The sequence below is a fragment of the Myotis daubentonii genome, chromosome 9, assembly GCF_963259705.1.
Source record: "Myotis daubentonii chromosome 9, mMyoDau2.1, whole genome shotgun sequence".
Lineage (NCBI taxonomy): Eukaryota > Metazoa > Chordata > Mammalia > Chiroptera > Vespertilionidae > Myotis > Myotis daubentonii.
The window spans coordinates 69,562,595-69,588,046 of record NC_081848.1 but is presented as its reverse complement, the minus strand read 5'-3'; the positions used below and the strand labels follow the sequence as shown (position 1 = coordinate 69,588,046).

General features: G+C 50.7%; 1 protein-coding gene across 12 annotated transcripts in view; it reads right to left on the bottom strand.

The window, feature by feature from the left end:
* Window positions 1-602: 602 nt before the first annotated feature.
* AMBRA1 (autophagy and beclin 1 regulator 1) overlaps window positions 603-25,452 on the bottom strand; it is a 165,735-nt gene continuing 140,885 nt past the window's right edge. For 10 of the 12 annotated variants that reach the window (XM_059709499.1, XM_059709500.1, XM_059709501.1 and 7 more), the window contains 4 exons: window positions 19,212-19,351; window positions 10,372-10,464; window positions 8,797-8,990; window positions 603-2,081 (listed from right to left, as the gene is read on the bottom strand). In XM_059709499.1, coding sequence (XP_059565482.1) covers window positions 1,588-2,081; window positions 8,797-8,990; window positions 10,372-10,464; window positions 19,212-19,351 — 921 coding nt within the window. In that variant the 3' untranslated portion in view covers window positions 603-1,587. Of the gene's footprint in view, window positions 2,082-8,796; window positions 8,991-10,371; window positions 10,465-12,533; window positions 15,726-15,941; window positions 16,004-19,211; window positions 19,352-25,452 lie in introns of those variants that run through there. The other 2 variants (XR_009454462.1, XM_059709506.1) reach the window with 2 other exon arrangements.

Genomic DNA, 25,452 nt, shown 5'->3' with positions numbered 1-25,452 from the left:
CTGATGAGAAATCGAACTGGTGGCCCATCAGTGCATGGGATGACGCTCAACCAGCAGAGCCACATCAGCTTGAACCTTAATGTGGCCAAGGCCCATGAATAGAACAGGCCTTTCAGTCACTGTACTGAGGACACAAAGTAAAGGAAGCCTGAGGGACCAGCAAATGGCATCTTTGTGGGATGTCTGTAGACAAGGACAAGCTCCAACCCCCATTATGGGTGGTTTCCTAGGACTGGAGGGGTCCAACTCTTTGCCAGTTACATCTTCATTCCAGACCCATAGTCCTGGGTAGGAAGCAATCAAGATGAATGACCTTCTGTCATTCCTACCTACCCACCTGTCGCTGTTAAAGTTGCCCCAGTCCCTAGCAGGCTCACAGGAAGCAGGAGGTGGTGGTACAGAGACGGAGTGTAAGCACAGGTGGCAGTGCTTACCTGAGTGGCTTATGCTGAGGTATCAGGGCTCCCCATGGACGCCAGCAGCACCAAAACCAGTGCCTGGGAGAACCTGGGCCCAGCTCATTTCAAAGACCCCCGCTTTGTCCCCAACCCCTCCCCCCGCCCCGCTCCCACCATCCTCCATAAAAACAGAGCGGAGCCTGGTGAGGGGCATGTCATCATTTTAATGATGTAGATCTTTGGTGTTTCCCTCATTAGCAGTCAGACTATCCCCTCTTCTCCCACCACAATGTTTCTATGAGTTACAAACAGAAATCACATTTTCATACTAAAAACAAAATAATCAGCGCCTTGATTTTTCCACTAGAAACTACACGTACAGTTTAAGATTCCACATGCAACACCTTAAATCACAGACCAAGACCTCACATTCTGACCTGGAGTTTCACCCCCTCCCCCAGCCTCGGGCTGGCTTTGGCCTCGGCTCAGGGAATACTGATACCCACAGGCGCTGCTCTGAGGGCCTGGGGGACAGGGAGGGAGGGGCTTGGTGGACAGGCCCTGGGGGCTGGCCAGCCTACACCCCCCACTCCTGAGTGAGGACCTGCCCACCATCCCTTGACCCCATCCTCTCTCAGGCAAGCAGGCTCCCCCCACTCCATGGCGTCCCCATTAGCAAGCGTAGAAGCCGGTCCTCGGGAATCTGGGCCTGGCCTGCGACAGTGGCCTTCGTGGGGGAAGATAAGCTGAAGCTCTGGAGGCTCCGAGACAGAGATGGTTTCTGGGGGTCGGCTGCTCCTCTTGCTCTTCAAGTCCTAGTGGCTTGGCCCCTACAACAGGTGGACAGGGCACAGCTGTCTCACTGGCCACTGTGCAGGACGGTTTGGCCCTTCTGGGGTTCTCTGTGACTAGGGGAAACGGGGTTCATGGCAGAATACCCACTTCCTTCTCCATTCACTCAGCACAGCAGTGTGGCTCCGTGGGCTCCAGATCCTGAAAGGTTCTAGTCCTAAGGTGAGCCTTGCCCAGTTGACTGCCTCACGCCCACTGACTCTGATTTCCTCGAACCCCTGCCCTCTTGCTCCTGTTCCTGATGCAGCCTGCAGCTCTTCCGTGTCCAGTTCCCAGTCAGCTGTGAGGTCTGATTTCTGCTCAGCGGTTTGAGGGAGGCACCAGTGCACACTTGTCTCTACCTGTTCCGTGGCTCCCCACTGGGGCCTGCGGCTTCCCCCCTGCTGCTACCGCCACTGTCAGGAAGGTGGTGGTTACTGGTCAGGTCGCAGTGCGGGGTTGGTCCCTCAGTGCTGGGAAGGGGGACAGGAGGAGGGGCAGGGGAGGAAAAGGGCAGGGATGGCTGGGGGGGCTCCCGCCCAGGGGTACTGGGCTGGTCCCAGGAGGCTGTCCGGGGGCTTAGGCCTCGCTCTGCCAGCTGCCCAGGTTCCGGGAGCAGTCCCCGAGAGGTGGAGGGCTGGGGCGAGGAGGTGCGGGCGGCCCCAGGCTCAGTCCCTGTCTGGGAGCTGCGGTGAATGCGGTGGCTGACGATGATGTTGTTGCCAAAGCCGCCCATGGAGGCCATGGTGGTGCTCTGCTCCCGCTGCACCACGGCGGTCATGCCACCCTCGGCCATCAGCCGCTGGATCCTGCTGAGGGCGTCTTCCCCACCTGCGTACTCTGAGCCCTCACCTGGAAGGTAAGAAGCAGGAGAGGGAGGGAATTAATTGCTGGCCTGGTCCTCTGAGCCAGGCAGGCAACTGCTAGGGGGAACTGGGGGATTCTAGGCTAAAAGCAGAAACAAGGCCCACTCCCCCAGTCTATCTGAGAATCACTCAGACACCTGAGCGCGATGACTCCCGGAATGGCCCTAGCTCATACTTCTGTTTTACTGTCAGGGAAACTGAGGCCCAGCATGGCCTGCAGTACCCAAGGCTACTCAGCCACTACACACGCAGAACCGGACCAGAAGGCAGGTGTTTGGCTTTAGCCCTTTCAGGACCAGTGGCAGGCTGGTCACTAATTGGATGAAGGCAATGGGAAGGGCCCAGCCAGCTAGCTTGCTTTGCCTGTCTGCTCCCCGCCGTGGGTAACCTAACCTGGTAGTCCTGGGAGAGGGTATGCTGCCTGGTCTTCGGAAAGAGAGGGCACCCCACAGAGTGTGGCTCAAAGGCAAGCAGCCTGCTCTGCTTCACTTCAAAGCTGTGCTGTCTTCCCTGTGTTCTGTTTATGGTACTTCCTGAGAGTCCAGGAGGAAGTCTGAATTTTTAACTGTTCCCCCTTCATCCATCAGCCTTCCTACGTTATTTCCCACACACTGTTCTCCTGGGGCTCGATGCCTGACACTTCCTCTCACCTGCCCCACAGCCAGGCACCTGCCCGGGCCTGAGGTTTCAACCGCATCTTAAGAGGCAGAAGAGGTTCTAGGGCAGTGGTTCTCAACCTGTGGGTCGTGACCCTTTGGGGGTCGACGACCCTTTCACAGGGGTCGCCTAAGACCATCAGAAAACACATATATAATTACATATTGTTTTTGTGATTAATCACTATGCTTTCATTATGTTCAATTTGTAACAATGAAAATACATCCTGCATATCAGATATTTACATTACGATTCCTAACAGTAGCAAAATTACAGTTATGAAGTAGCAATGAAAATAATTTTATGGTTGGGGGTCACCACAACATGAGGAACTGTATTAAAGGGTCGCGGCATTAGGAAGGTTGAGAACCACTGTTCTAGGCCTTCCCCCAAAGGCCTGACCGTTCTCTAGTGTGGGAACAGACAGGCTTCGGCTCAAGTCCAGTTCTGTGATCTTGGATAACGCCCTTAACTTGCACATCCCTCAGCTTCCTGACTTGCACAGTAGGATGCACACAGCCTGCACAGTGCCGGGCGGAGCATGACAGCGCATGTGAGTGCGGCCCCCGGTGGACGCCCAGTGGTGATGAATGGGTCTGGAGTGCAGCTCTGTCCTGAGGGACCTTCCCTCCAGCCTGTGCTCAGCTATGACACAACTGCTACTTTGTTTTCTCTGGCTGCCTGCGGGCAGTTTGGGATTTTGCATATTTGGGGGCTTTGACAGTGGGTTTTTCTTTTGGGGTACTTGTCAACAGCTAGTTCTGCAAGGCTTTCCTTGCTTTCTCCCTGCCAGTCCCTTCTCTCTGCTTGCTGTTAGAACTGATTTCCAGGCAGCCAGTTTCACAGCTTTGCAGTGTAAGGCCACACTAGGTCTCTCCCTCCCTGTCAGTGCTTGGCACCCCCGGTAGTTCTTCCTCGGGTCTTACCGAGGCAGTGGGTGGTGGGGACTCCGCCTGGGCTTTCACTTCTCCAGCTCTCCTGGTTAACCCTGCCCACCCCCCACCCCCACCCCCACTCAGGCAGCAGCCCATCCACAGTCTCCCCTGACAGCTCAGCGCCAGCTCCCAGGGCAGAAGGAATGAGAACCTGCAGGGCTCAGAGTTCTCTACGGGACAAGCCGTTGGCAGGGGGACACAGGAAGGGTCAACTGAGAGCCTTGGTGCCAGCACAGTCTCTATCCTGTGAGCCAAAGGGCTGCCTGGGGAGGCGCGAGGGGACCTCCCTCTGCTCACTGCCACTCCCACTGCTTTCCAAGAACTCTGCACTGAGGGCTCCCCAGCCTGGCCGGGGAGGTGCAGTGGGCTGGCCTGAGGACTGCTGGCCCTGGAGCTCATGGTGCAGGGCTCAGGGGGTGAGATGGGACGGGACACCATCAGCTCTTTCCATGTGGCTCACTTCCGGGCCCTGCTGTGAGCACTCGGATCTGGGCCTTCTGTCCTCTCCCACTGCACCAGTGGCTCCGGTCCTGGCCACCTCTCACCATGGCTGGTCTTGCTTTTTATATCGTCCCTTTCCACCCAGCCTCCATGCTGCTGCTATTACCATCCCAATTAAGCTCTGATTCACTGAGTTCTGGTTAAATCCATACTTGTCAAAACCAAGCAGCTTCAAAAAATCAAGAATCCTTAGCTTGAGATTTAAGGGCCCTCTGGCCAGGTTCCAGCCGCTTCCTGACCAGGACCTCTTCCTGTGCCCTATGACCTTACCAAAGCCAGCCCAGCATGCTGTACGCCCGCCTGCCCTGCAGATGCTCCACCTGCTCTGTGCTTGCCCGTGGCCTCATGTCTAAGGTCCACTCTTTTTAAAGGGCCAACACAAGTACCGCCTCTCACCCAGACCTCCGATGGAGTGCCTGCTCCAATGGAGGGCACTCCCAAGCCCTGCAGTGCCCACACTTCTCTGTGTAAGTTATCTGTGGCATCGACCTTCTGCAAGTTCCTGAAGGCCTCAGACTAAGTTTTTTTTTTTTTTTTTTTTTTTTAAATACATTTTATTGATTTTTTACAGAGAGGAAGGGAGAGAGATAGAGAGCTAGAAACATCGATGAGAGAGAAACATCGATCAGCTGCCTCCTGCACATCTCCTACTGGGGATGTGCCCGCAACCCAGGTACATGCCCTTGACCGGAATCGAACCTGGGACCCTTGAGACCGCAGGCCGATGCTCTATCCACTGAGCCAAACCGGTTTCGGCAACAAACTAAGTTTTAATCATCTTTGCGTCTAACGTTGGTCTTGAACTTGGTGTGTATTTATCAGATGAATGTGTGGGTGAATAAAAGGGCTCCCGAGCTGATTACAGAGGCTTAAGTGGCTTCTGAACACAGATCACATGTTGCCCCTGCTGTGGGAGAAACACCTGTGTCTGTTTCTTTCCGGAGGGAAAGGACATGCTTCATCCCTGAATGTGATTCCCTCGGCAATACCTTTGAATTCATGGTCCCTAATATAATAACACACACACACACACACACACACACACACACTAACAGCTTCCTCAGGGCTGGGTGCTGACAGCTTTGAGCTATGAGCTGTGCTTCTCTCTTGGGGACTCTAAGCCAAGGCTACGCGCCACGGAAGGCAGCCAGCACATTCTTCCAGAGGAGAACGCACACACTGGGTCCCCAGGGAGATGGCAGCCTGCCCCAGGAGCTCAGCGATGAGCGGCAGGAGCGGTGGCCACAGGGTCAATCCTGCTGTCTCCTTCCCTGGAGCAAAGTGTTTCTTTCCATCTTTGAAAAATGGGAAACTGATTTCGTGTTGACATGAGATCTTTTCCTCGGTAAATTCTAAGATACAGAGGCCAGGATGGACGGACCAACAACTTCCCATAATGCCCTGTGACCTCCTTTAATTCTAGGGGTTCACTGCCCAGAAGGGGGAAGCAAGGCTGAGTGAAGGGAGAAGCTGCCCTTCCTGCCCTCAGTGGGCCTGCTGGTCTTCTAGCCCCTCCCATCTCACATTGCTCTCCCTGCCACCCAGGGCCCCGGTCACTGCAGCTGGTCTAGCATCTTCACTTGACAAGAAAGAGGCCAGACAACCTTTTTCAGCATCAGAGGCAGAGCCACGGGCTCCCCAAGTAGTGTGGCACAGCCAAGCAAGGGGCAGGGCCTTGCCTCCACTCCATTCTCCCCTCCCACACACTTCCTGGATGCCTGCTGTAGGCGGGGCAGGAGTGGGTCAGTGCTGGGAGCAAACAGTGAGACCAGGGAATGCTCCCTCCCTTTCTGACAGGGTAGGGAAGCTCTAAGTTGGATGAGCACTGCAAATTCCCACTGTGGAGGGCTCTTCCTGGAAGTCCTAGGAAGAGCTGAATGGACTTTAACCAATTTTTTACAGAACAAGAAAATGAGGAGCCACCTGGAGCCACCTGGTGCTAGCTGATCGGAACGAGAGGGGCACCACAGAACAGTGACTGCTACGAAGCAGAGGTGGTCTCCCATACTCGTGAACCTGGGCCCTGGTGTGTGGGGTGGGATGTGCAGGTGATATCCCTCCTCCCATGCCCCCGGCCCTGTCTCCTAGCTGAGCCCAGAAGAGAGGTTATGCAGATGGGGCCACCAGTTTGCCTACATGGAGAGAGGAGGCAGATACTGGGAGTGAGGTGCTGATGCGTAGAGCAGCTGTGCCTGCCTGTTGGGTGGGGAAAGTCTACACCCAAGGAGAACCCGGTGGCTGGCTCAGCAGGAGTGATTGCTGGTCAACGAGAGCAGCACCTCCAAACAGGGCTCCTGGCCCCAGACGACGGAGGCCGCCCTCCGCCCCCATGCTCTCCTCCCCTTACTTCTTTCTAGGTATGTCTCTTTCTGAGAGGATTAAGAGAGCTGGAGGTCCAGAGCTCCGGGCCAAGGTTCCAGGGCCCCAGACAGACGCACAAGCTGAAAGCCTACTGTGCCCAGGGGCCAGCTCCCGACTGCCACTCCTACTGAGGAGCAACTCCGGCTTCTGCAGGACGCACCCTCCACCACCCGCTCCCCTTTGTGGGACAAGACAGGGAGGAAATGTGGTTCTGGCCTCTTGAAACTGGGAGCAAGAGCCCCTTCCTCTTGCCGGGCTCCAGCCCCAGCCCAAACAAGAAGAAAGGAACTTATGACTGACCGAGAAAGTCTGAAATGGGCTGAGGCTAATCAAGAAAAGAGCAGAGGAATCACTTTGTAATTTATATAAATGTCTAACCACTACACTATACACCTAAAACTCATATAATATTGAATGTCAACTGAAACTGAAAAATTAAATTAAAAAGACAACACTAAAAAGCAGAGGATTCTCTGGGAGGTGAGGATGCCTTCTCCTCAAGCTGGCAGCTCCTGGCCCCAAGCCCGGTGCACTTGACCGCAAGGATGAAGTCCTCAGCCCCAACCAGTTCCTGGAATCTGCCTTCCCTACTCATCCAGCCTCAGTTCTCAACACGTGCTGATCAGGCCACAAACACGAACCTGCTCGTGGTCTTCTGTGTAGAGCAGTGGTTCTCAACCTTCTGGCCCTTTAAATACAGTTCCTCATGTTGAGACCCAACCATAAAATTATTTTCGTTGCTACTTCATAACTGTAATGTTGCTACTGTTATGAATCATCATGTAAATATCTGATATGCAGGATGGTCTTAGGCGACCCCTGTGAAAGGGTCGTTGGACCGCCAAAGGGGTCGCGACCCACAGGTTGAGAACCGCTGGTGTACAGTGTGACGTTTTTGAACTTGCAGGTGCTGTCCCCTCTGCCAGGAATGCCTCTCCCTGCGCTCCCCTGCCCGCTTTGCTTGACTAACTCCTACTCATCCTTGAAAGCTCAGCTCAGAGCCACCTCCCCCAGCAGCCTTCCCCAGCCCCATAGGCTGGGTGGGCATGGCTCCTCCTTTGAGTTTCTGAGGTCCTGATCACAAGAAGTCATTATTTTCCTGCCTCTCTAGAGTTCAAGTTCACTGAGGAAAGGCTTATTTGTCTTTGTAGCCCAAGCGGCTGATCCATGGTGGAAATCAGTAAACGGCCATGAGATCAGATCCAAGGGGCCGCCTAGGACTGTCTTCAGCACGGGGGCGGCTGGAGGAGCCTGCAACTCTCTCCTTGCTGAGGCCTGAAGCCCAGCCAGCACTGCCAGCTGCTTATGTCCACACCCTGGGGCTTTCCACCCAACAGAGTCACAGGCCTCCGATGTAGGTGTGGCCTGGGCCATAGTCCAAAAAGGGACTTAACTTTAAATTTTTCAGTTTATGGCAGCCAGAGGGACAGTGCCCTGGGGGAGGGGAGGGGGGGACTGAGTATAGAAAGCTTCCCTGGGGTGACACAGGCAAATTCGTTACTCTTTGCCTGATGCACATCACGTTTCTCCTCCCATAGGCTCAACACTGACCTACAGAGTGTGTGTCTGCTTCGAGGTTGGCTTGTGTGGAGCTGGGACCAGCAAGGGGCCGGGGTAGGGGGTAAGGAGATGACTGAGTGAGAACAGGCTGTTTAACACAGCTGCTAACAGACTCCAAAGTGGCTCAAGCTCTGCTGATGGGAAGTGCTAATTGGTTCTTAGACGTGTGAGGCCAGCACAGACGCCAGGGAGGCTGGCTGAGCTGCACCTTGAAATAGGTGACAGGATGGGGCTGAGGGTGTGCTGGGCTGCACCCAAATGGCAGTGATCCACGGGTGTAAGAGGAGCACAGTTGCAGGGGGACGGCTCCCTGTGGGAGGCCCTGGAAGCCGACAGCAAGAGGTCTCTCGTAGCCTTTCCCATCCAGCTACGTCCTGCCCTTTCTCTAAGCACAGCCTCTGTCCTCCAAGTTTTGGAGGAGAGGGCACTTGGGGGAAAGCGGGAAGAGCAGCTCCGCTTGCTGGAATCAGTGACAGATGAAGGAGATGAGGTTCCTGCCTGAGGAGGTGGTTAATGCCACCAAGAGGGCACTCTCCAAAGAGGGAAGGGTGCTCATCCTGACTGGAGTGCATTCTCTCAGTACCTGCCACCGTCCATGTGGAGGAGCCAGGAGTCCTGATGATGGTCCCGCCCACACCCCTCCCCGCCCCCTGCCATATTTGCCCACTAGCATCACAGGGCTCTCACCTTCCCCGGGACCCGAGGCTGCTGTCCCTGGCTCCTGTATCTCCCTCTCCGTCTGTGTTTCCGCATTCTGCAGCTGAAGGGCCAGAGTCTGGGTGCCCTGAGACGTCACTGAGGTGGTGGGGTTCCGGGGCTGCAACCCAATTGCATTCATCAGACCCATGTCTCTGTCTGTCCTCCATGTGGCTCTGCTGGTTCTAGGGAGAGAAAGGTGGACTGAAATCAGGCAGGGCTTGGGACAGCACCCCTCAGAGCTCTGCTGGCTCCATGCCAAGCCTCCGGCACAGGCTTGACCAGGGCTGCAGGCTAAGCAGCAGCCCTGCCCGCCCACAGCTACCTCCCAACCCAGTGAACTTGCCTGTGTCCCTTCTCCTTCCTATCAGTCCATGCCCGAGACAAGGAAAGGCGGCCACAGAGCCATCCAATTTTGCAAGCCCAGCTGGTTCAGCCACTCCCTTAAACAAAGGGGACTTTCTGATGAGGTGGAGACGGCTAACGTAAAAGACTTTTTTAGATACAGGAAGCCCCTAACTGAGATCCATGGGACAAACAGTGAGCAGTAGAAGGACCTTTCTCTCTTTAGCATTTCCTTCCTTCTATATGTTGACAAGGTTCCAGTTTACATCCGGAGTTTCCACTGGATCTCCACTGTGGAGGAAAAGTACCCAGACTCGTATGAAGCTGTTCTGGGACCCTTTAGGGCCTTCTGAAAAGCTGCCCTATGAGAAAGGCCCGGGCCCAAGGCCAGCACCCTCTCCCCTTGGGCATTTCCAGGCTCTGAGCCTTGGGGTGGCTAGCTGGCAGCAGAGGAAGCCCAGGACTTCTGAGAGGGTCACTCATATTTCTAGCTGTTTCTGGGGACGATTTCTGCAGCTGGGCCCTCTAGGAAACAGTGCTTACCTTTGTTTTCTCAAAATATTCATCTTCATTAGTGAGTTAAATGATAAGAGGGTTAGTACCAGGTTTCTACTCTCTAAATGGACCCTGGACTGCAGCTCTGGGCAGCTTGGTCCTGGAGGCCCTAGTCACCTGGGACATCACTGACAGATTCTCCCTGAGGACATGAGCACGCGTCCTAGGGACAGGCTCCCTCTCCAGTGCCCTGGCTTCTCCCCTCACCACAGGATGGGAGAGGACCAGAAGGTGTCCTCGCTTGTTCTACACCAAGACCCTAAGAGCAGAGGTTTTGTTCTTTCTTAGACATGGACATCAATATATTTTTACTGATTTCAGACAGGAAGGGAGAAGGAGAGAGAGATAGAAACATCAATGACGAGAGAGAACCATTGATCGGCTGCCTCCTGCACACCCGCTACTGGGGATCAAGTTTGCAACCCAGGCATGTTTGCAACTGGAATCGAACCCGGGACCCTTCAATCCACTGAGCCAAACCAGCTAGGGCAACACCATTTTCTTGAATGAAATCGCGTGCAAAGGCTCAATGCATGAAGCAGATCAAAGGGGAGCCGCTCTGATTGAGTGGTACCCAGAGAGCCCTGGGTACAGGCTGAGGGCATCGCTTGGGAGCCCATCAGAAGCAGGAGGCAGGGGCTGCACCCTCCTCCTTCAGACACTCACCCGGGCCTCTCACTGCTCCGGCTGCTGGAGTGGACCGTGAAGACAGTCTCGTTCAGCTGGTCCCAGTAGTACTCAATGCCCGAGTTCGAGGCCCTGGAAGTCAGTGGGGAAGGACAGAGGAGAAGGTGGAAGGCGTTAGAGAGGGACTGGCCAGAGCTCTTCACAATTCCCAAGCTTCGTAGACTGTGGCCCGGGAACCCTCCTTCCTCACCCTGGGCGGGGCCGAGAGGCACTCCACTGGGACGCTCAGCGCTCAGCGTGGAGCACTTCAGGCAAACGCCTGCAGAGCTGGTTTTAGCCTCTTCTTCCCGCAGACAAAGCCTGACTGGCTCCACCTTGGGGCTGAGACAGCTAAAAAAATGGCCACAGCAGACGCAGGCACTGGGTTCTGAGAGCTCTTCAGACACAGAGAAAGGAGCTCAGATGGCAAATGGGAGGCTGGAGAGGCCCTGGAGAGACAGGGTGCCACGACTGTCCTGCCTACAGGTCCTGCTTCGTGCTCAGAAACAGGCTCCACACAGAGGGCAGGTGCCCACTGCCATGGGCGGGAGGAAGGAACACGGGGCTCCTGGCGCTCTCCACTTGCCTGGAGCTCAGAAGTCTAAGCAGACAAAAGCCCCCACTGAGCTGTAAGAGCCCCCATTTCTTTCTATTCTGGACCTACTGCCTCCTGGGCCTGGGCAGGTTGGACAGCAATGGGGAAGATGCTCCTCAAGCTGAAGGAGACACGAGGCTGCTCACGAACTTCCGATGGGGAAGGAAGGAGAGAAACGCAGGTGGTGATGGCTGGACTGCTGGTGGCACAGCTGCCAGAGGGAAGCGGTGGCCTCTCATCCTTCTATATTGACTTGCACACAAGACTGCTTTGCTCTGCTTTCTTTCTTTTCTTTTTGTCAATCCTCACCCAAGGATATTTTCCCCATTAATTCTTAGAGAGTGGAAGGGAGGGGGAGAGACAAAGAGAAACATCAATGTGATGTTTCTATTGGTTGCCCCCCCCCCCACGCGCAGGCTCTACTGGTTGCCCCCCACATGCGCACCAACCAGGGCCAGGGATCGAGCCTGCAACCAAGGTACAAGCCTTGACTGGAATTGAACCCCAGACCCTTCAGTCCATAGGCCAATGCTCTAACCACTAAGAATCCGGCTAGGGCCGCTTTGCTTTCTGATTCCTCCCTGGAAGGTATTACCTAGACCCGTGCTCGGCAAACTGCGGCTCGCGAGCCACATGCGGCTCTTTGGCCCCTTGAGTGTGGCTCTTCCACAAAATACCACGTGCCGGCATGCATGTACAGTGCGATTGAAACTTCATGGCCCATGCGCAGAAGTCGGTATTTTGTGGAAGAGCCACACTTAAGGGGCCAAAGAGCCGCATGTGGCTTGCGAGCCGCAGTTTGCCGACCACTGACCTAGACCAGTCACTGTGGCTGAGAGTGAGGTGTGATGCGGGTGGTGAAAGCAGAGGGACAGAAGTTGGGAAGGAGGTACCTTTGATTAGAAGTCTGGCATCCCTGTAGAGATCCTACGCTACACACAACAGCCAGTTCTGATCCCAGATGGGGCAGGACATGCCCATGTGCATGAAGAGCTCTGCTAGTGCTAGGGGCTGAACTGCATGTTGAAGCTGGTCCCCCAATGTGGTTATGTCTGAAGACAGGGTCTTCAGGAGGTAATCCTATATAATAAAAGTCTAATATGCTGCCCTAGCTGGTTTGGCTCAGTAGATAGAGTGTCAGCCTATGGACTGAAGGGTCCCGGGTTCAATTCTGGTCAAGGGCACATGCCTGAGTTGCAGGCTCGATCCCCAGTGAGGGGCATGCTCCAAATTGAATATTCTCTCATCATTAATGTTTCCACCTCTCTCTCCCTCACCCTTCCTTTTTGAAATCAATAAAAATGTATTTTTTTAAAAAAGGCTAATATACAAATTATCCCCTCAACTGGGAGTTCAAAGGGGAGTTCAGCAAGGGGGTGGGGTCAGTCGCCAACCGCCCGTGGCCCCTCCCCTCAGCCAGGTGGATCCCACCTGTGCACGAATTTGTGCACCGGGCCTCTAGTTAAGGTCATAAATGTGAGACCCTAATACAACAGGACTGTGGCCTTCTCACCATGAGAAGACAGAGTGAGAACATGAACCTCTGCAACTCAGGAAAGGTCCTCACCAGAATGGGCCACGCTGGCTTCAGCCTCCAGGCTGCGAGGAGGAACAGTCATTGATTAAGCCATCCAGCCCATGTACTCTCTTAAGGAGGCCTGCGCAGACGATGACAATCTCCAATGAAAGCCAGCTTTTTAACCTATGGGCCCAGGTCACCTTCCTCTAATGACAGAACTTCTTCCATGAAGAGGAAACAAATTAGTCAGCAGGTTCTGAGGATCAGTCAGGAGGTGAGATTGTGAAGGGGAGCAGCAGGTTCTGAGGGTCGGCCAGGAGGTGAGACTGTGAAGGGTGATGTAGATGCTTCATTCTTAAACAAGAGGACTAGACAGTCCCTGATATGGGATGTGACAGGACTTGGATGAGGAGGGAATGTATGTTGGAGGCTGTGCTCCACAGTGAAATTGGCCTGGCACTGAGCCCCCAAGCCTGTCTTTAGAGCAGGGGTGGGGAACCTTTTTTCTGCCAAGGGCCATTTGGGTATTTATAGTATCATTCACAGGCCATACAATTGTCAACTTAAAAATTAGCTGCTATATTTAATTAACTCACCCTTAATGCCTTGCCAGGGCCAGACCAAATGATTTCTCAGGCCTTATACAGCTCGAGGGCCGGATGTTCCCCACCCCTGCTTTAGAGCAACGGTTCTCAACCTGTGGGTCGCGACCCCTTTGGTGGTCAAACGACCCTTTCACAGGGGTCACCTAAGACCATCTTGCATATCAGATATTTACATTACGATTCATAACAGTAGCAACATTACAGTTATAAAGTAGCAACGAAAATAATTTTATGGTTGGGTCACAATATGAAGAACTGTATTTAAAGGGACAGAAGGTTGAGAACCACTGCTTTAAAGGATCACTAAGATTCTGGGGACAGGGTTCACCTGAGGGCACACTAGTGATTTTGGAGGGAAAGTGCCCCAGCCTGCCAAAAGTGCTCTTCCTTTCCCTGCTCTATGTAATCCTCCCGACAACTCCCCAAGGGCCTGGGAACCCCTTTAAAATGGAGCATCTCCTCCCTCTTCCAGACACTCAGCTGCTTGGTGGGGTTGTCTGAGAACCACGGGCATGGGTGAGTGACGGTCAGGGGGGCAGATCTTGTATTAGGAAAAAGGCAAATGCCACAAGTCAACAGCAGAGGCCTTCCAAAACAAAGCCATCACTGCCAGCTGCCGGGGAGCCTCTGATTTGCAAACTTGTCAGGATTTATTGACAGGTGGCAATACCATGTGGGTCCCCTGCCAATCCTTCCTCTGTAATTCCTGTCAGCCAGGGCTGGTTACTGACAACAAATTGTTCACACCAAACCATGTACCAGAACCTTCCTTTCCATCACAGGAAAGAAACCACTGAAGGCCCACTCGGAGCTGGGACTGTCAGCGTGATGCTGATGGTCAAAGGGTCCCCCTTAAACTCTTCCCACCCATCTGGCTCAGAGCTGGGGACTCTGGCCACTGAAACGGAACAGGATGACAGGCTGCATCAGATGCACTGCTGCACCCTCCCCCTCCCCCCAAGCCTTTCTGTCCCCATCAACAGGTCTATTTCTAGTCCTGATATGGCTCCTTTCTGTGGTCGGAAAAGCTCAACTACAACGGGATATTCTGATATCTGTTCCCCAATATCAAATATTCTGATCTTGAATATTTTCAAGGATTTGAAAATTCCAGGTACCAAGGAACAGAGCTGAAGGAACATCTCTGGCCACAGAAACTCAGTCTTCAATGCCAATGGTCCTAACCACCTCCGTCTCCCTGGGGCTTAATGAGGATGAACGAGTCACTATTTGCTCCAGGTTCTTCCTGGGGGCTTAGCAAACACACAAAGGGATGGAGACGAATGGCAAGGCCAGTCAGGTCAGCCTTTTCAGGTGGACTTCCTCTTAACACCCGGCTTCTTTCAGCAGTGTCTGTAAGCTGTGCTTCTGAACACAGCCAGGAGCCTGCCTGGCCTCCTCAGTGGTGACAATGCTCCACAAAGAACTCTGGCTCTGAACTTCCCAACTTCTAGGGAATATTCCCTTTGAGAACACTCTTCTTTCATCTATTGGTTGCATGGCTGTCTCCTTGGAGAAAAGGACCGTTTTGAGGAGACCGGCATTCATCCCTGCTGTCCCCATGACGTGGGAAAGAGTTGGCACCTGGCTCTTGTGGGACAGACAGCCTGAAAGATAGTGGCTGTGGCTTCCCTTTTGATTCAGAGGCGTGCCGTTCCCCTCTGTGGTCAATGATGCTTGATTGTAATCACTGTTTACAGTGGTAGCTCCCTCTCAGGGGACAGGGCTGGGACCCTGTCAGGAGCCCCACACTCAGCCAAAGGCCAGATGCCCCACAGCCCGAGCCTACTTTTTTCTATGAATTCTGCCTTCTGAGCTGACTCTGAGAAGTGGTCTTCCCAGAAACACCTCTCTCCCATTTGTAGGGCTGATCTATGAAGCCGGAAGTGAGCAAGCACCCCCTCACATCAATCTGGTATTTCACACCCACTGTGGTTATTGGTGGGGGTGTTGGCTGGGCTGGCAGTCAGCCAGAAGGCAGAGCAGCAGCTTGGAGGAGTGGCAGTGGGGGAGCAAAGCCAAGGAGAAAGGAGCACCTCACTGCCTTGGCTACCAGCCACCGTAATGGCTTTGTATAGGGTTGAAGGGTCAGTTATTTGTCTCCTCACTGGTCCTAAGAATTTCTTTCCCTAGAGAGATGGAGTGTTTCCTTAGGTCTTTTTCTACTGTCAGGGAGAGTGTCAGTACCAAGAGATGCCCAAGGAGCTTGTGACCCGTCTTTGTGCTTGGAGAGAGCACTGAGGCTAAGACAATGAAGGAGAAATCAAGAGTATACTTGAGAGCACAAAATGAGGTGCAGCTGCCTGTGCCTGGGACAAAGGCAGAAACCACCTGTTTTGGAGGGAGGGCTGTAATCTTAGCCCAGCTGGCTGGCTGGATCCTGTGCCCTTGGGAACGGGTGTGCCAGGGAGCTGCATCACACAAGGACAGGCAGCAACCTTGTAAAGAGATGACAGCCCTGAGCTCCTTCCTACATTCTCATTTGTATTTGTTCTCCTCATTCTAGGCCAGAGACCAGCCATAGTGACAACACGGAGAGACTGCCCTCTCCGCATCACTCATACGACATGCTTATCATCAACCCCATCCAGAGCTGCATTCTTTCCCTGAGGTCTTAAGAGAGTTACAGCCGGGACTGGTTTGGCTCAGTGGATAGAGCGTCGGCCTGAGGACTGAAAGGTCCCAGGTACGATTCTGGTCAAGGGCATGTACCTTGGTTGCGGGCACATCCCCAGTGGGGGATGTGCAGGAGGCAGCTGATCGATGTTTCCCTCTCATCGATGTTTTTAACTCTCTATCTCTCTCCTTTCCTCTCTGTAAAAAATCAATAAAATATATTAAAAAAAAAAAAGAGAGTTACAAAGTTACATGAGTGTTCTTTTAGTATGTTTTTCTGTGGAAGAAAGTGCATGGCTTTTAATCAGAATTTTATTTTATTTATTCAGTAAAAAAAAAATTTTTTTTTAATCCTTATTTGAGGATATTTTTTCCATTGATTTTCAGAGAGAGTGGGGTGGGGGGGGGGGGGAGAGAGAAAGGGAGAGCGAGAGAGAGAGAAACAATGATGCAAGAGAGACACATCAACTGATTGCCTCCTGCACACACCCCAACTGGATATGGGGATCGAACCTGCAACCCTTCGATGAATAGGCCAACACTCTAACCATTTGGACATACCAGCCAGGGCTTATCAGAATTTTAAAGGAATTTTTTATTGTAAAAAGGTTAAAAACCAGCTCTAGGATAAGAGCTCTGGACGGGAAAGTTAGGAAGCCCAATTCCTTCACTGATCTTTTGGGAGGCCTTGAGTGAGCCTTCACTCAGCCTTACCTGAATACTGCTCAGTCTTCCCTGCCTGAAGCAAACCAACCACACAGACTTAGAACTGGAGAAGCTTTGAGTGACTCAGGACAAAGTCCGTCCGTATTAATATACATGTACCCTAATGTCCAGCCCTAAGGTTTGGGGCATATGCCAACACGACCCAGAAAAAACAGCAACACTGAAATAGGCCAGCTAAGGTAGCTCTCTCAGTCCAACATGACTTCATTTGTGAGGGGATGCTGTTTCCTGTGTCACATGCTGGTGCCACCCTGCTCATAAAAGAGGCTTCACTTCCTGGTGGTAAGAGAGCTCCCCAAGCAGTCCAAGATGGCTTTGGCCTGCTGAGGCTCTGGCTGCCAAAGACGACATATGGTGAGGAAAGATAGGCCAAAGCCAGCTTCATGCTTCCCTGAGGTGTCTATGACTCACACCAAGTACGTGGGCTGGGGTTTCAGACATCAAAGTCCTCGGGGGCCACGGCTAACTGGAGGTAGAGATTCTGCCTCTGTAAGAGCAGATCACGTCTACAAGGGGTGGGGGCTGGGAGTCTGGCTGGGAGGAAGGTCAGTGGCGGATCCAGAGAGAAGACAGCAACGGTGGGGAAGGATGTCTTGGAGAAAGAGGGAAAGAAAGGCCTGTAACTACCGTGTTCGTAAGAGTAAAATTAAGGTCCAGAATTCTGGGCCGTTTTGAAAAACATGCCTATGAATTCCGAAGAAAGGAGGAAGATATAAGATAATCAGACTCATGTACTTTGGGAAAAATAAATATTTCAGGGCAGACAGATCCTGGGACTATGGGCAGCCAAGGTGAGAGCAGAAAGAAACAGACCCAGCGCCTAGGCTGACGGTGGCACAGTCCTGACAGGCAGGCCGGGCTCTGGAAAGGCACAGGAGCTCGTGGAAGGGGCTCTCTGGACACAGAGCCCAAGGGGAGCACGGCCTGCAGACCAAGAAGTCTGCCAGCTCCAAGAGCAGCTTGACCAGGTCAAGGTCAGACAGCAGCCTCTCTCTTTCTTTTTTCTTTAAGTATATTTTTATTGATTTTAGAGAGGAAGGGAGAAAGAGAATCATCAACTGGCTGCTTCCTGCATGCCCCCTACTAGGGAGGAGGTCTGAAACCCAGGCATGTGCCCTGACCAGGAATCGAACCGTGACCTCCTGGTTCATAGGTCAATGCTCAACCACTGATCCATGCTGGCTGGGCAGCAGCTCTCCTTCAGAGGGGCCCTGAAAATTCCAAGTGGAATGAGCTGCCCTTAGAACCAAGTTTTCTTTCTCCTGGACCAACAATCTAGCTCAATTAAAGGCTCAATCACCAGGCTATAAGAACTGACCCAAATACAGACCCTGGAAAAATCATCAAGGGCCCTAGCAAAAGACATCATGGACACTCCCAGAGACCCTAGCAGACAGTCCCATGTGCTCTGCGATCTGTAGAACACCTATGGAGACTCTATACTTAGTGAAGGGCAGCCTTAGGACGGCCTGGAGCAGGAGTGGCATTTAATCAGCTGGAACCTGCAGCGGCCCACACCGCAGTCAGCTTGATCTGCACTGAAGCACAGAGCTTCACACTCCACACCTGGATGGGTATGAAAATTGATGACAGACCTGGCTGACTCCCAGGGTCCTGCCTAAATAGACCTCTATCCTCCAAAAAGCCCAAGGAAGGGGAAGGAGTGTCATCAGGACTGAACACAGAAATGCTTTGGTTGGTGTACCCTCCTACCCCCCATTCCAAGACCCGATAATAATCATTTCGATTTTTGTTGTTAATCCTCACCCAAGGATATTTTTTCCATTGATTTTTAGAGAGAGTGGAAGGGAGGGAGGGAGGAGGGGGAAGGATAGACAGAGAGAGAGAGACATCAATGTGACATATTGATTGGTTGCCTCCCACATGTGCCCCGACTAGTACCAGGGATGGAACCTGCAACCCAGGTACATGCTCTCGACCAGGAATCAAACCTGAGACCCTTCAGTGTGTGGGATGATGCTCCAACCACTGAGAACACAGGCCAGGGCCATTTCAATTTTTAAATGGAGCTTTTCAATCTGCCTTTTCTATTATGAGCCAGAGCCTCCAGCAGAAAGGAAAACAGGCAGGACACAGACAGAGCCAGGTGGTTAGAGATCAGTGGCTTGACAAATTAGGGCTTTAGCCCTAGCCGGTTTGGCTCAGTGGAAAGAGCGTCAGCCTGTGGACTGAAGGGTCTCAGGTTCAATCTCCAGTGTGGGGGTGCGGGAGGTAGCCAATCAGTGATTCTCTTTTATCACTGATGTTTCTCTTTCTCTCTCCTTCTCTCTTCCTCTAAAATCAATAAAAATATGTTAAAAATTAGGGCTTTAACAACACCTTATTCCCAACTTTATTTCTTAAGTTCATTTCTAAGGCATTTTACACATACCTAAGATTACCTATTGACCATTTCAAAAAGGTTTTAGAAAAGAATATTTGATATCTATGCTTTTGACCGCAGAGAAACTTTTATTATCACTAGAGAACTGGAGAACAAGGGAAAACAAACAAAACGTACTGCTTTAGATTTAAGAGACAAAATAACTAAACCAGTCTTTTGAAGATTTCTGAAATGGAGAGCTAACCCTACCATCTGTTGAGTGAAAAGGACCTTTTAAGGAGTGACAATGAGAACGAGGCAGGCTCTAGCAGAATTTAAACTTCTCCTCTAAAAGACCCCCCCTCACCAGCTACATCCATAGGTGAATGCTGATTATTCCAGCCCCCAGCCCAGATGACCCCTCCACACCCACCCACCAGCCCCTGAACCACTCACTCTGGCCGGCAGATCACCAGGTCTCCCTTGTTGGTACCATAGGCCAGGCCGAGCCCAGGCTCAGGCAGCCAGCGGGCAGAGTTGATGCTGACATGTCTCCGCTGGTCAGCAGGCATGGGATAAAGGACGTTGAAAACTCTCTGGGGAGGGGGGGAGAAAGAGGGAAGAAAAGAGAATGAGAGGAGAAACAATTTGTTATCAAGAATAACAAAATCCAGGGAGAAACAAAGTCCCTTCTATGGCCTGAAGCAAGCTAAGTACAGGGAGGAAAGGAGATGGTTAGGCTGGGAATGGGTGACTCCTACCACAAATTTGAGAACTTGGGGTAGAAGAGGGGAGGAGAGGGCTAGGGCTCTTTCAAGAAATAACAGGGGCAAGCGTGGGCTTTTCTGCATGAAGCTTAGTGTGCTTTCCTTACAGCCATGTAGCACTGCTCACATCACTGCTTTAAGGCAACTCCCTGGAAAGCCCCACTCAGAGCTCAGCTCACCTGGAAGCACAGCCCCCAACTGTCCTCTGACCAGATAAACCAGCGAGAGTCAAGCTCAACTGGTGGTCCTATCACCATGGAAATCACAGTCTCGCACAGCAATGGGGAATTGAAGGGAATGGGGAGGGAGGATAACATTGGAGAATACTCTTTTTTTCTTTTTAAGAATGCAGTTTCTTTTTTTTTTTTTTTAACAATATTTTTTTATTCCAGAGAGGAAGGGAGAGGGAGAGATAGAAACATCAATGTTGAGAGAGAATCACTGATTGGCTAACTCCTGCACACCCCCTACTGGGGATCAAGCCTGCAACCCAGGCATGTGCCCTTGACTGGAATCGAACCTGGGACCCTTCAGTCTGCAGTCCGACGCTCTATCCACTGAGCAAAACTGGCTAGGGCGAGAACACTATGAATTCATCTAAATAAAAGCAATGTTTAAAGGTGCAATAAGGTGTAGAACGTAAGGCAGAGGGGAATCTTGAACACACAGTTACATGATTTCTTTCTACCTTATGCAAATCACCATTAAATAGTTTATTTCCATTCCTCAAAGAAAGAGCATCTCCTTTCAACAGCTTACATCTTTCCAAAGCTACTGTTTTCCCAGGGGCAGCACAGCTATGGCTACGGTTTGAGCTGAAAGTGAAAGAAAGCCTCCAGTCTCTGTTCACTGGTCTACACGATGTTAGTCAGATAGGGTAGGGCCGTGGAAGCCGAAGGACGTCGATTTCAGAATTTGAAAGACCTGGGTTTGAGTCCTGATGTCACTGAACCACAACTTTTCCAGATCTCAGTTTAAAAAGAGTACCAACATTCAAATAATTGGAGAGATTGGGAAAAAAAAAAAAAAGATGTATAGAAAATGCCTGGCATGATGCAATCTTATAAATGGTAAGTGTTGTTATTATTACCAGGGACCTGCATCTGGACTTCAAGAAAAGGTTGTCAGGGCTTTTGAAAATGACATGAAGTAGAGAATCCGCAACTGGAATTTTAGTCAATATGGTGTTTCTCCCTTTAAGCCTCCTCAGGTTTTAATCAATAAATAGGAATGAACTTCATCTGCCTTTATCTGTCTGTAAGGACTGATGGAAGAGACAAAAGAGACCAGATGAAGAGTGTGAGTTAGAAAGTAATATTCAAAAGTGAATTCAGGGTGATACAAGTTATTTTTCTGATTAGCCTGATAGGAGATTTAAAAAAGGAAAAAGAAGTAAAAATTGAGTAGGGGCCCACTGCATGTACGCATGTACACAAATCGAGTCATAAGAAGTCCTGGATTTGGTATAACCATGTGCCTTGGGTATTTATTCGAAAGGCCTTCCCCAGGACAGAATCTAGAATAGCATGTGTTCTCAGCATACCGACACACAGAGAACCCTGCTATGAAGGAATTGAACCCGGGCACACTGCCAGAATGGCCCTGCAATGTCCTGAGGGTGAACCGGTGTCTGTCGGAGATGAACTGGCTCTGGTTTGAGGCACGAGACTACCCCACAGCTGCTGCACGAAGAACCTCCTATGCCCTGCCTAACTCAACTCCAAATGTCAGAATTGGCCAGGGTTTCTTAAATCTCTAGTCTAACTGAGGAACCTTCTAAAAAAAGAGCCCAGTGTTGTATACGAATCTCTAAACTAGTCCTCTAGAACATGGTTGCTCGGCCTTGAGATAATCTCTTCCTTGCACATGTACATCTGGCAGAAGCCCTGAAGAAATTCATGTCCTCTTCCCTCCACCAGCTTCACTGCTGACTATCCATGGAGATGGCAAAACCAGTCTTTTCCCTTTGCTACTAATCAATCCTTTTCCTTCAAATCAGGGGATGGAGCGTGGTCCCTTCATCCTTTCCCACAGAGGTTTTCGCATTCCCAGAAGAGAAGCGATGGCTTCAGTCCCTCCTAGAGGTCATAGGTTAAGACAATTGTGGCTGAAATCAATCTGTTGATTTTTTTCTTTTCCCAAAGGTCAGATGGTGTGAGTGGGGGTACACCCCGAGTAGAGGAGGAATGAGCATTAATTTCAGTGCATTAGATGAGGGGAGCCTTGGTATACAAGGGCCTTACAACAGTCTCCTAAAATCATGATTTATAATTGCAGGGAATGGGGCAGAAGGGCCAGAGAAAGTACTCTTGCAAGAAGGGGGTAATAAGGTCAGTAAATCAGATGCTTAAAGGTTGTGCTATGTTTTTTGATGCGTCTCAAATAAAAAATATAAGTGTACTCTTTTCTTTTTTAAATATATTTTTATTGATATCAGAGAGGAAGGCAGAGGGAGAGAGAGAGAGAAATATCGATGAGAATCACTGATTGGCTGCCTCCTGCACGTCCCCCACTAGGGGTTGAGCCTGCAGCCCAGGCATATGCCCTGACTGGGAATCGAACTGTGACCTCCTGGTTCATAGGTTGATGCTCAACCAAGGAGTCACGCTGGCAGGGCTAAGTGAACTCTTTTCTAGAAATGTTCCAGATCAGGAAAGAAGCAAACAAGTCTCTCACATATCACAAATTTACCTTTTATAGTTATTGCTGAGAGGGATTCACAAGCAAACTATCAACTTACTTCTAAATACAGGAACTTGCTTTGGGGAAAAACCCTCGAGAGGCTAGGACAAATGACCCACCTTAGGTGAGACAAGATTAGAGAAATTGGAGAGAAGTAATTAACAGCTGAGGCTCCAGACCCCATTGCACAGACATTCACAACCTCCATGGCTCTAGGAGTCATGGGCACCGATTTGTCCTCTGGCTATGGCAGTCCTCCCCAATCCCCCTTTCCTTCAATCTGGGTATCAGCCTAAATCCTGCTTTGTGGCAGGAAGCCAGAAACGCCACATGAAGATCAGCAGCCTTCAGGACTCCTGATAAGCACATGCTTGCTTATCACGCTCTAATGTGGGGATGGGATGAATGCAAACAGTAATGGGCGGGAGGTGGGGAGAGGGAATGAGAGTGAAGGATGAGTAGGGATCACAGGTCCCGGGAGGTCATCTGGTGCAGTACTTATTTCATACATGCCTGACACTAAAGGACTAAAGGAATGAGATCTGGCCCATTCTGAAAACCACTCAGAGACATAGTTTATTCTCGTTTCTCTGGCCAGACCTTCACAGCTCTCAAAGCACCTCACTGAGGGGAAATACTCCTCACTAGTCAGCCCGAGGGACAGGAGAACATCTGGGCAACAAGTTCCCCAACCCTGACAGATGATTAGACAGTGCTAGCTACTTAGCCTTTTATGGTTTTGGCCACCGGTCTTTCCAATCAGGGACTGGGTATTCTATGAGTCGCCTTTCAAATTTCAGTGGGGACTGATTCTGGCTAATGGTCTGTCAGCGCAGACAAGAAGGAAAGATCTGAGATAGTGTAAAGAACAGCTCTGGACTTCACTTAAAGGCAACCCAGATATATCAAGTAAAGGTTTCCTTAACACTGGTCAGGTGCCCTGAAGCTCCCTATGGGGATGTTAAGGATAAATCTGGTGGCCTGTCAAAAATCCCCTTTTCTCTCTGACAAAAGTGAAACCCCATAAAGTTAGACTACCAAATTCCATTACACTGGAGGAGGAGTTTCAGGACCTGGGGGCCTTTTGTGGGTCTGGATACAGAACCCAGATGCTGATCGCTGGCAGAGTCCAGGGTTCACCTGTCTCAGCTGCAGCTGTTCCCTGGTGTATGACAAACGCGGACAAAGCCCCCTCCCCAAGCAGGCTATTCTCATTTCTGTCTAACATCTAGGAAGCACATTGGGATCAATAGGTTAGAAAGAACCAAATTTTTAGAGTCAATGCCATCAGCACGGCAACAGAGAATGAGTCAGGTTGCCAAGATCGATATGGTTCTATGGGTATGGCGGAAGATAATTCTTCCACTTCTGGGGTCCAAGACCAGCTCATATACTACTGCTCATACCCTCAAACTCATAGTTCCCAGATCAAAACTAAAGTGGTCTTGTTTCTTGTTCAAAGATACAGGAAAAGAATGAGAGGCAGTCAGAGGAGCTCAGTGGGAAACCTTCCTCTCCATCCTTTTAAAATTTAGAGGAAAAATGTATTGCTGCCCTTGCCAAGATACTTTATGTCCTACCACGTGTCAATAAAGCTCAGACCATTAGTCCAAGCAACGACTGCACTGCTCAGATCAGCCCAGATAAGAAGCTAAAAGAAAAGACTTTGTGGTCATGTTGTTTACATTTGGGGATCGCATCATCTGTAAAGCTGGAACCTCGCCATGTGGCAAGAGTTTGAGTGTAGTCGGCAGACCTCCCCTGTTTTAACTAAGACCACGGAGCTGGCTGGAAGGAGGGGACAATGGGAAATGGGCTGGAAGGGCCCTGGGAGAAGGCGTGAGCCAAGGGGGCTTAGAGAAAGAGAAGGACTGTGTGGGAGAGAGATGCTTTCTGGGCAGTGATGGGAATCAAGGGAAGCTTTAAGCTTCTAGAGGGGTTACCAGGGGAGAATGAACTCTGTGAAGCAGGGAAAATCAATGGAAAGCAGGTGCTAAGAGACAGGTGGCCTTTCCTTTGGAAATGAATGGCTTCACATCTTGTCACAGGCTGAGAAATGCACACACCCCAGTGTAGCCCGGGGGACGGATGCTATGGTCACTTTTCCTTCTTTTCGAGTTTTTGATTTGCTTAGATTCATGAATTATTGGAGTTTCTCTATCCTCTAGGACAGTGGTTCTCAACATTGGCTGCACATTAGAATCACCTGGGAATCTTTTTAAAATCCTGATTTCTGGGCCTCATCCTCCAGAAATTCTGTTTGTTACTAATGTTGTGGCCCCACCTCATAACAAAGAAACAGAATTTCTGGAGGATGAAGCCCAGAAATCAGGATTTAAAAAAGATTCCCAGGTGATTCTAATGTGCAGCCAAGGTTGAGAACCACTGCTCTAGGAAAATCTGATTGTTTTCCAGAAACTCGAATTTCTTTTCCTGGCTCCAAGCCTTCTTTATATTCTACACTGGAGTTTAGAACTCACTGAATGTTGATTGTAGAGTGGTAATTTTAAAACGAGAATCAGAATACTAAGTCACCTAATTCTCTCCTTTGTTCGGCTGAAGCAGGAACAAGCAATTTGCACAGACCCTTGTGCAAACTAAAGCACTCCTTGGAGTCTGTGGCCCTCTGCTGCTATTGACAATGTGCTGTCATTTCAAGCTAACCTCCTATGAGCTGTTGAGACCTGTAAACTTTGCCTATTCATTTGTTTCTCTCAAGGAGATCCAAAGGACAGTCAGAGGACAAGAATTTTCTTTTTCAATCAGCTCGATGGCCAAAAGCCACCCTTGGGCATCAGGATCAAACCACAGAGATTACTTCAGTTGAGGAACCTACTTCTGTGCTAAAGAAAGACGGAGGCCCTTGCTGCTCCCAGAACTCCTAGGAATGAAAATAATTACTTCTTCCTGTTCCTACATCTCCGAGCACAAGACAAGTTCTTGAACTTCCTCGGCTTTCAAATCTCAAAGATAAAGGCCAAATGAGTAGCCGTTCTAGATATTCACCTTAGATAAGAGAGTCTTCCAATATATTTCAACATTCAATATATTTTGGAACAATTACAGGGCAAGATATACATTAAAATACTTTCAGGTAGGTTCTCCTACCAATTCTTGAAAAAATAAAAAATGTTTTGCCTTTCACTTTTGAACCAATCTACTGAGAACCTCTTACTGCATTTCACTTGGACTAGAACTGAGAAACTCACTGGTATTGGGCAGAATTGTGGAAATGAGAAAGCACATCC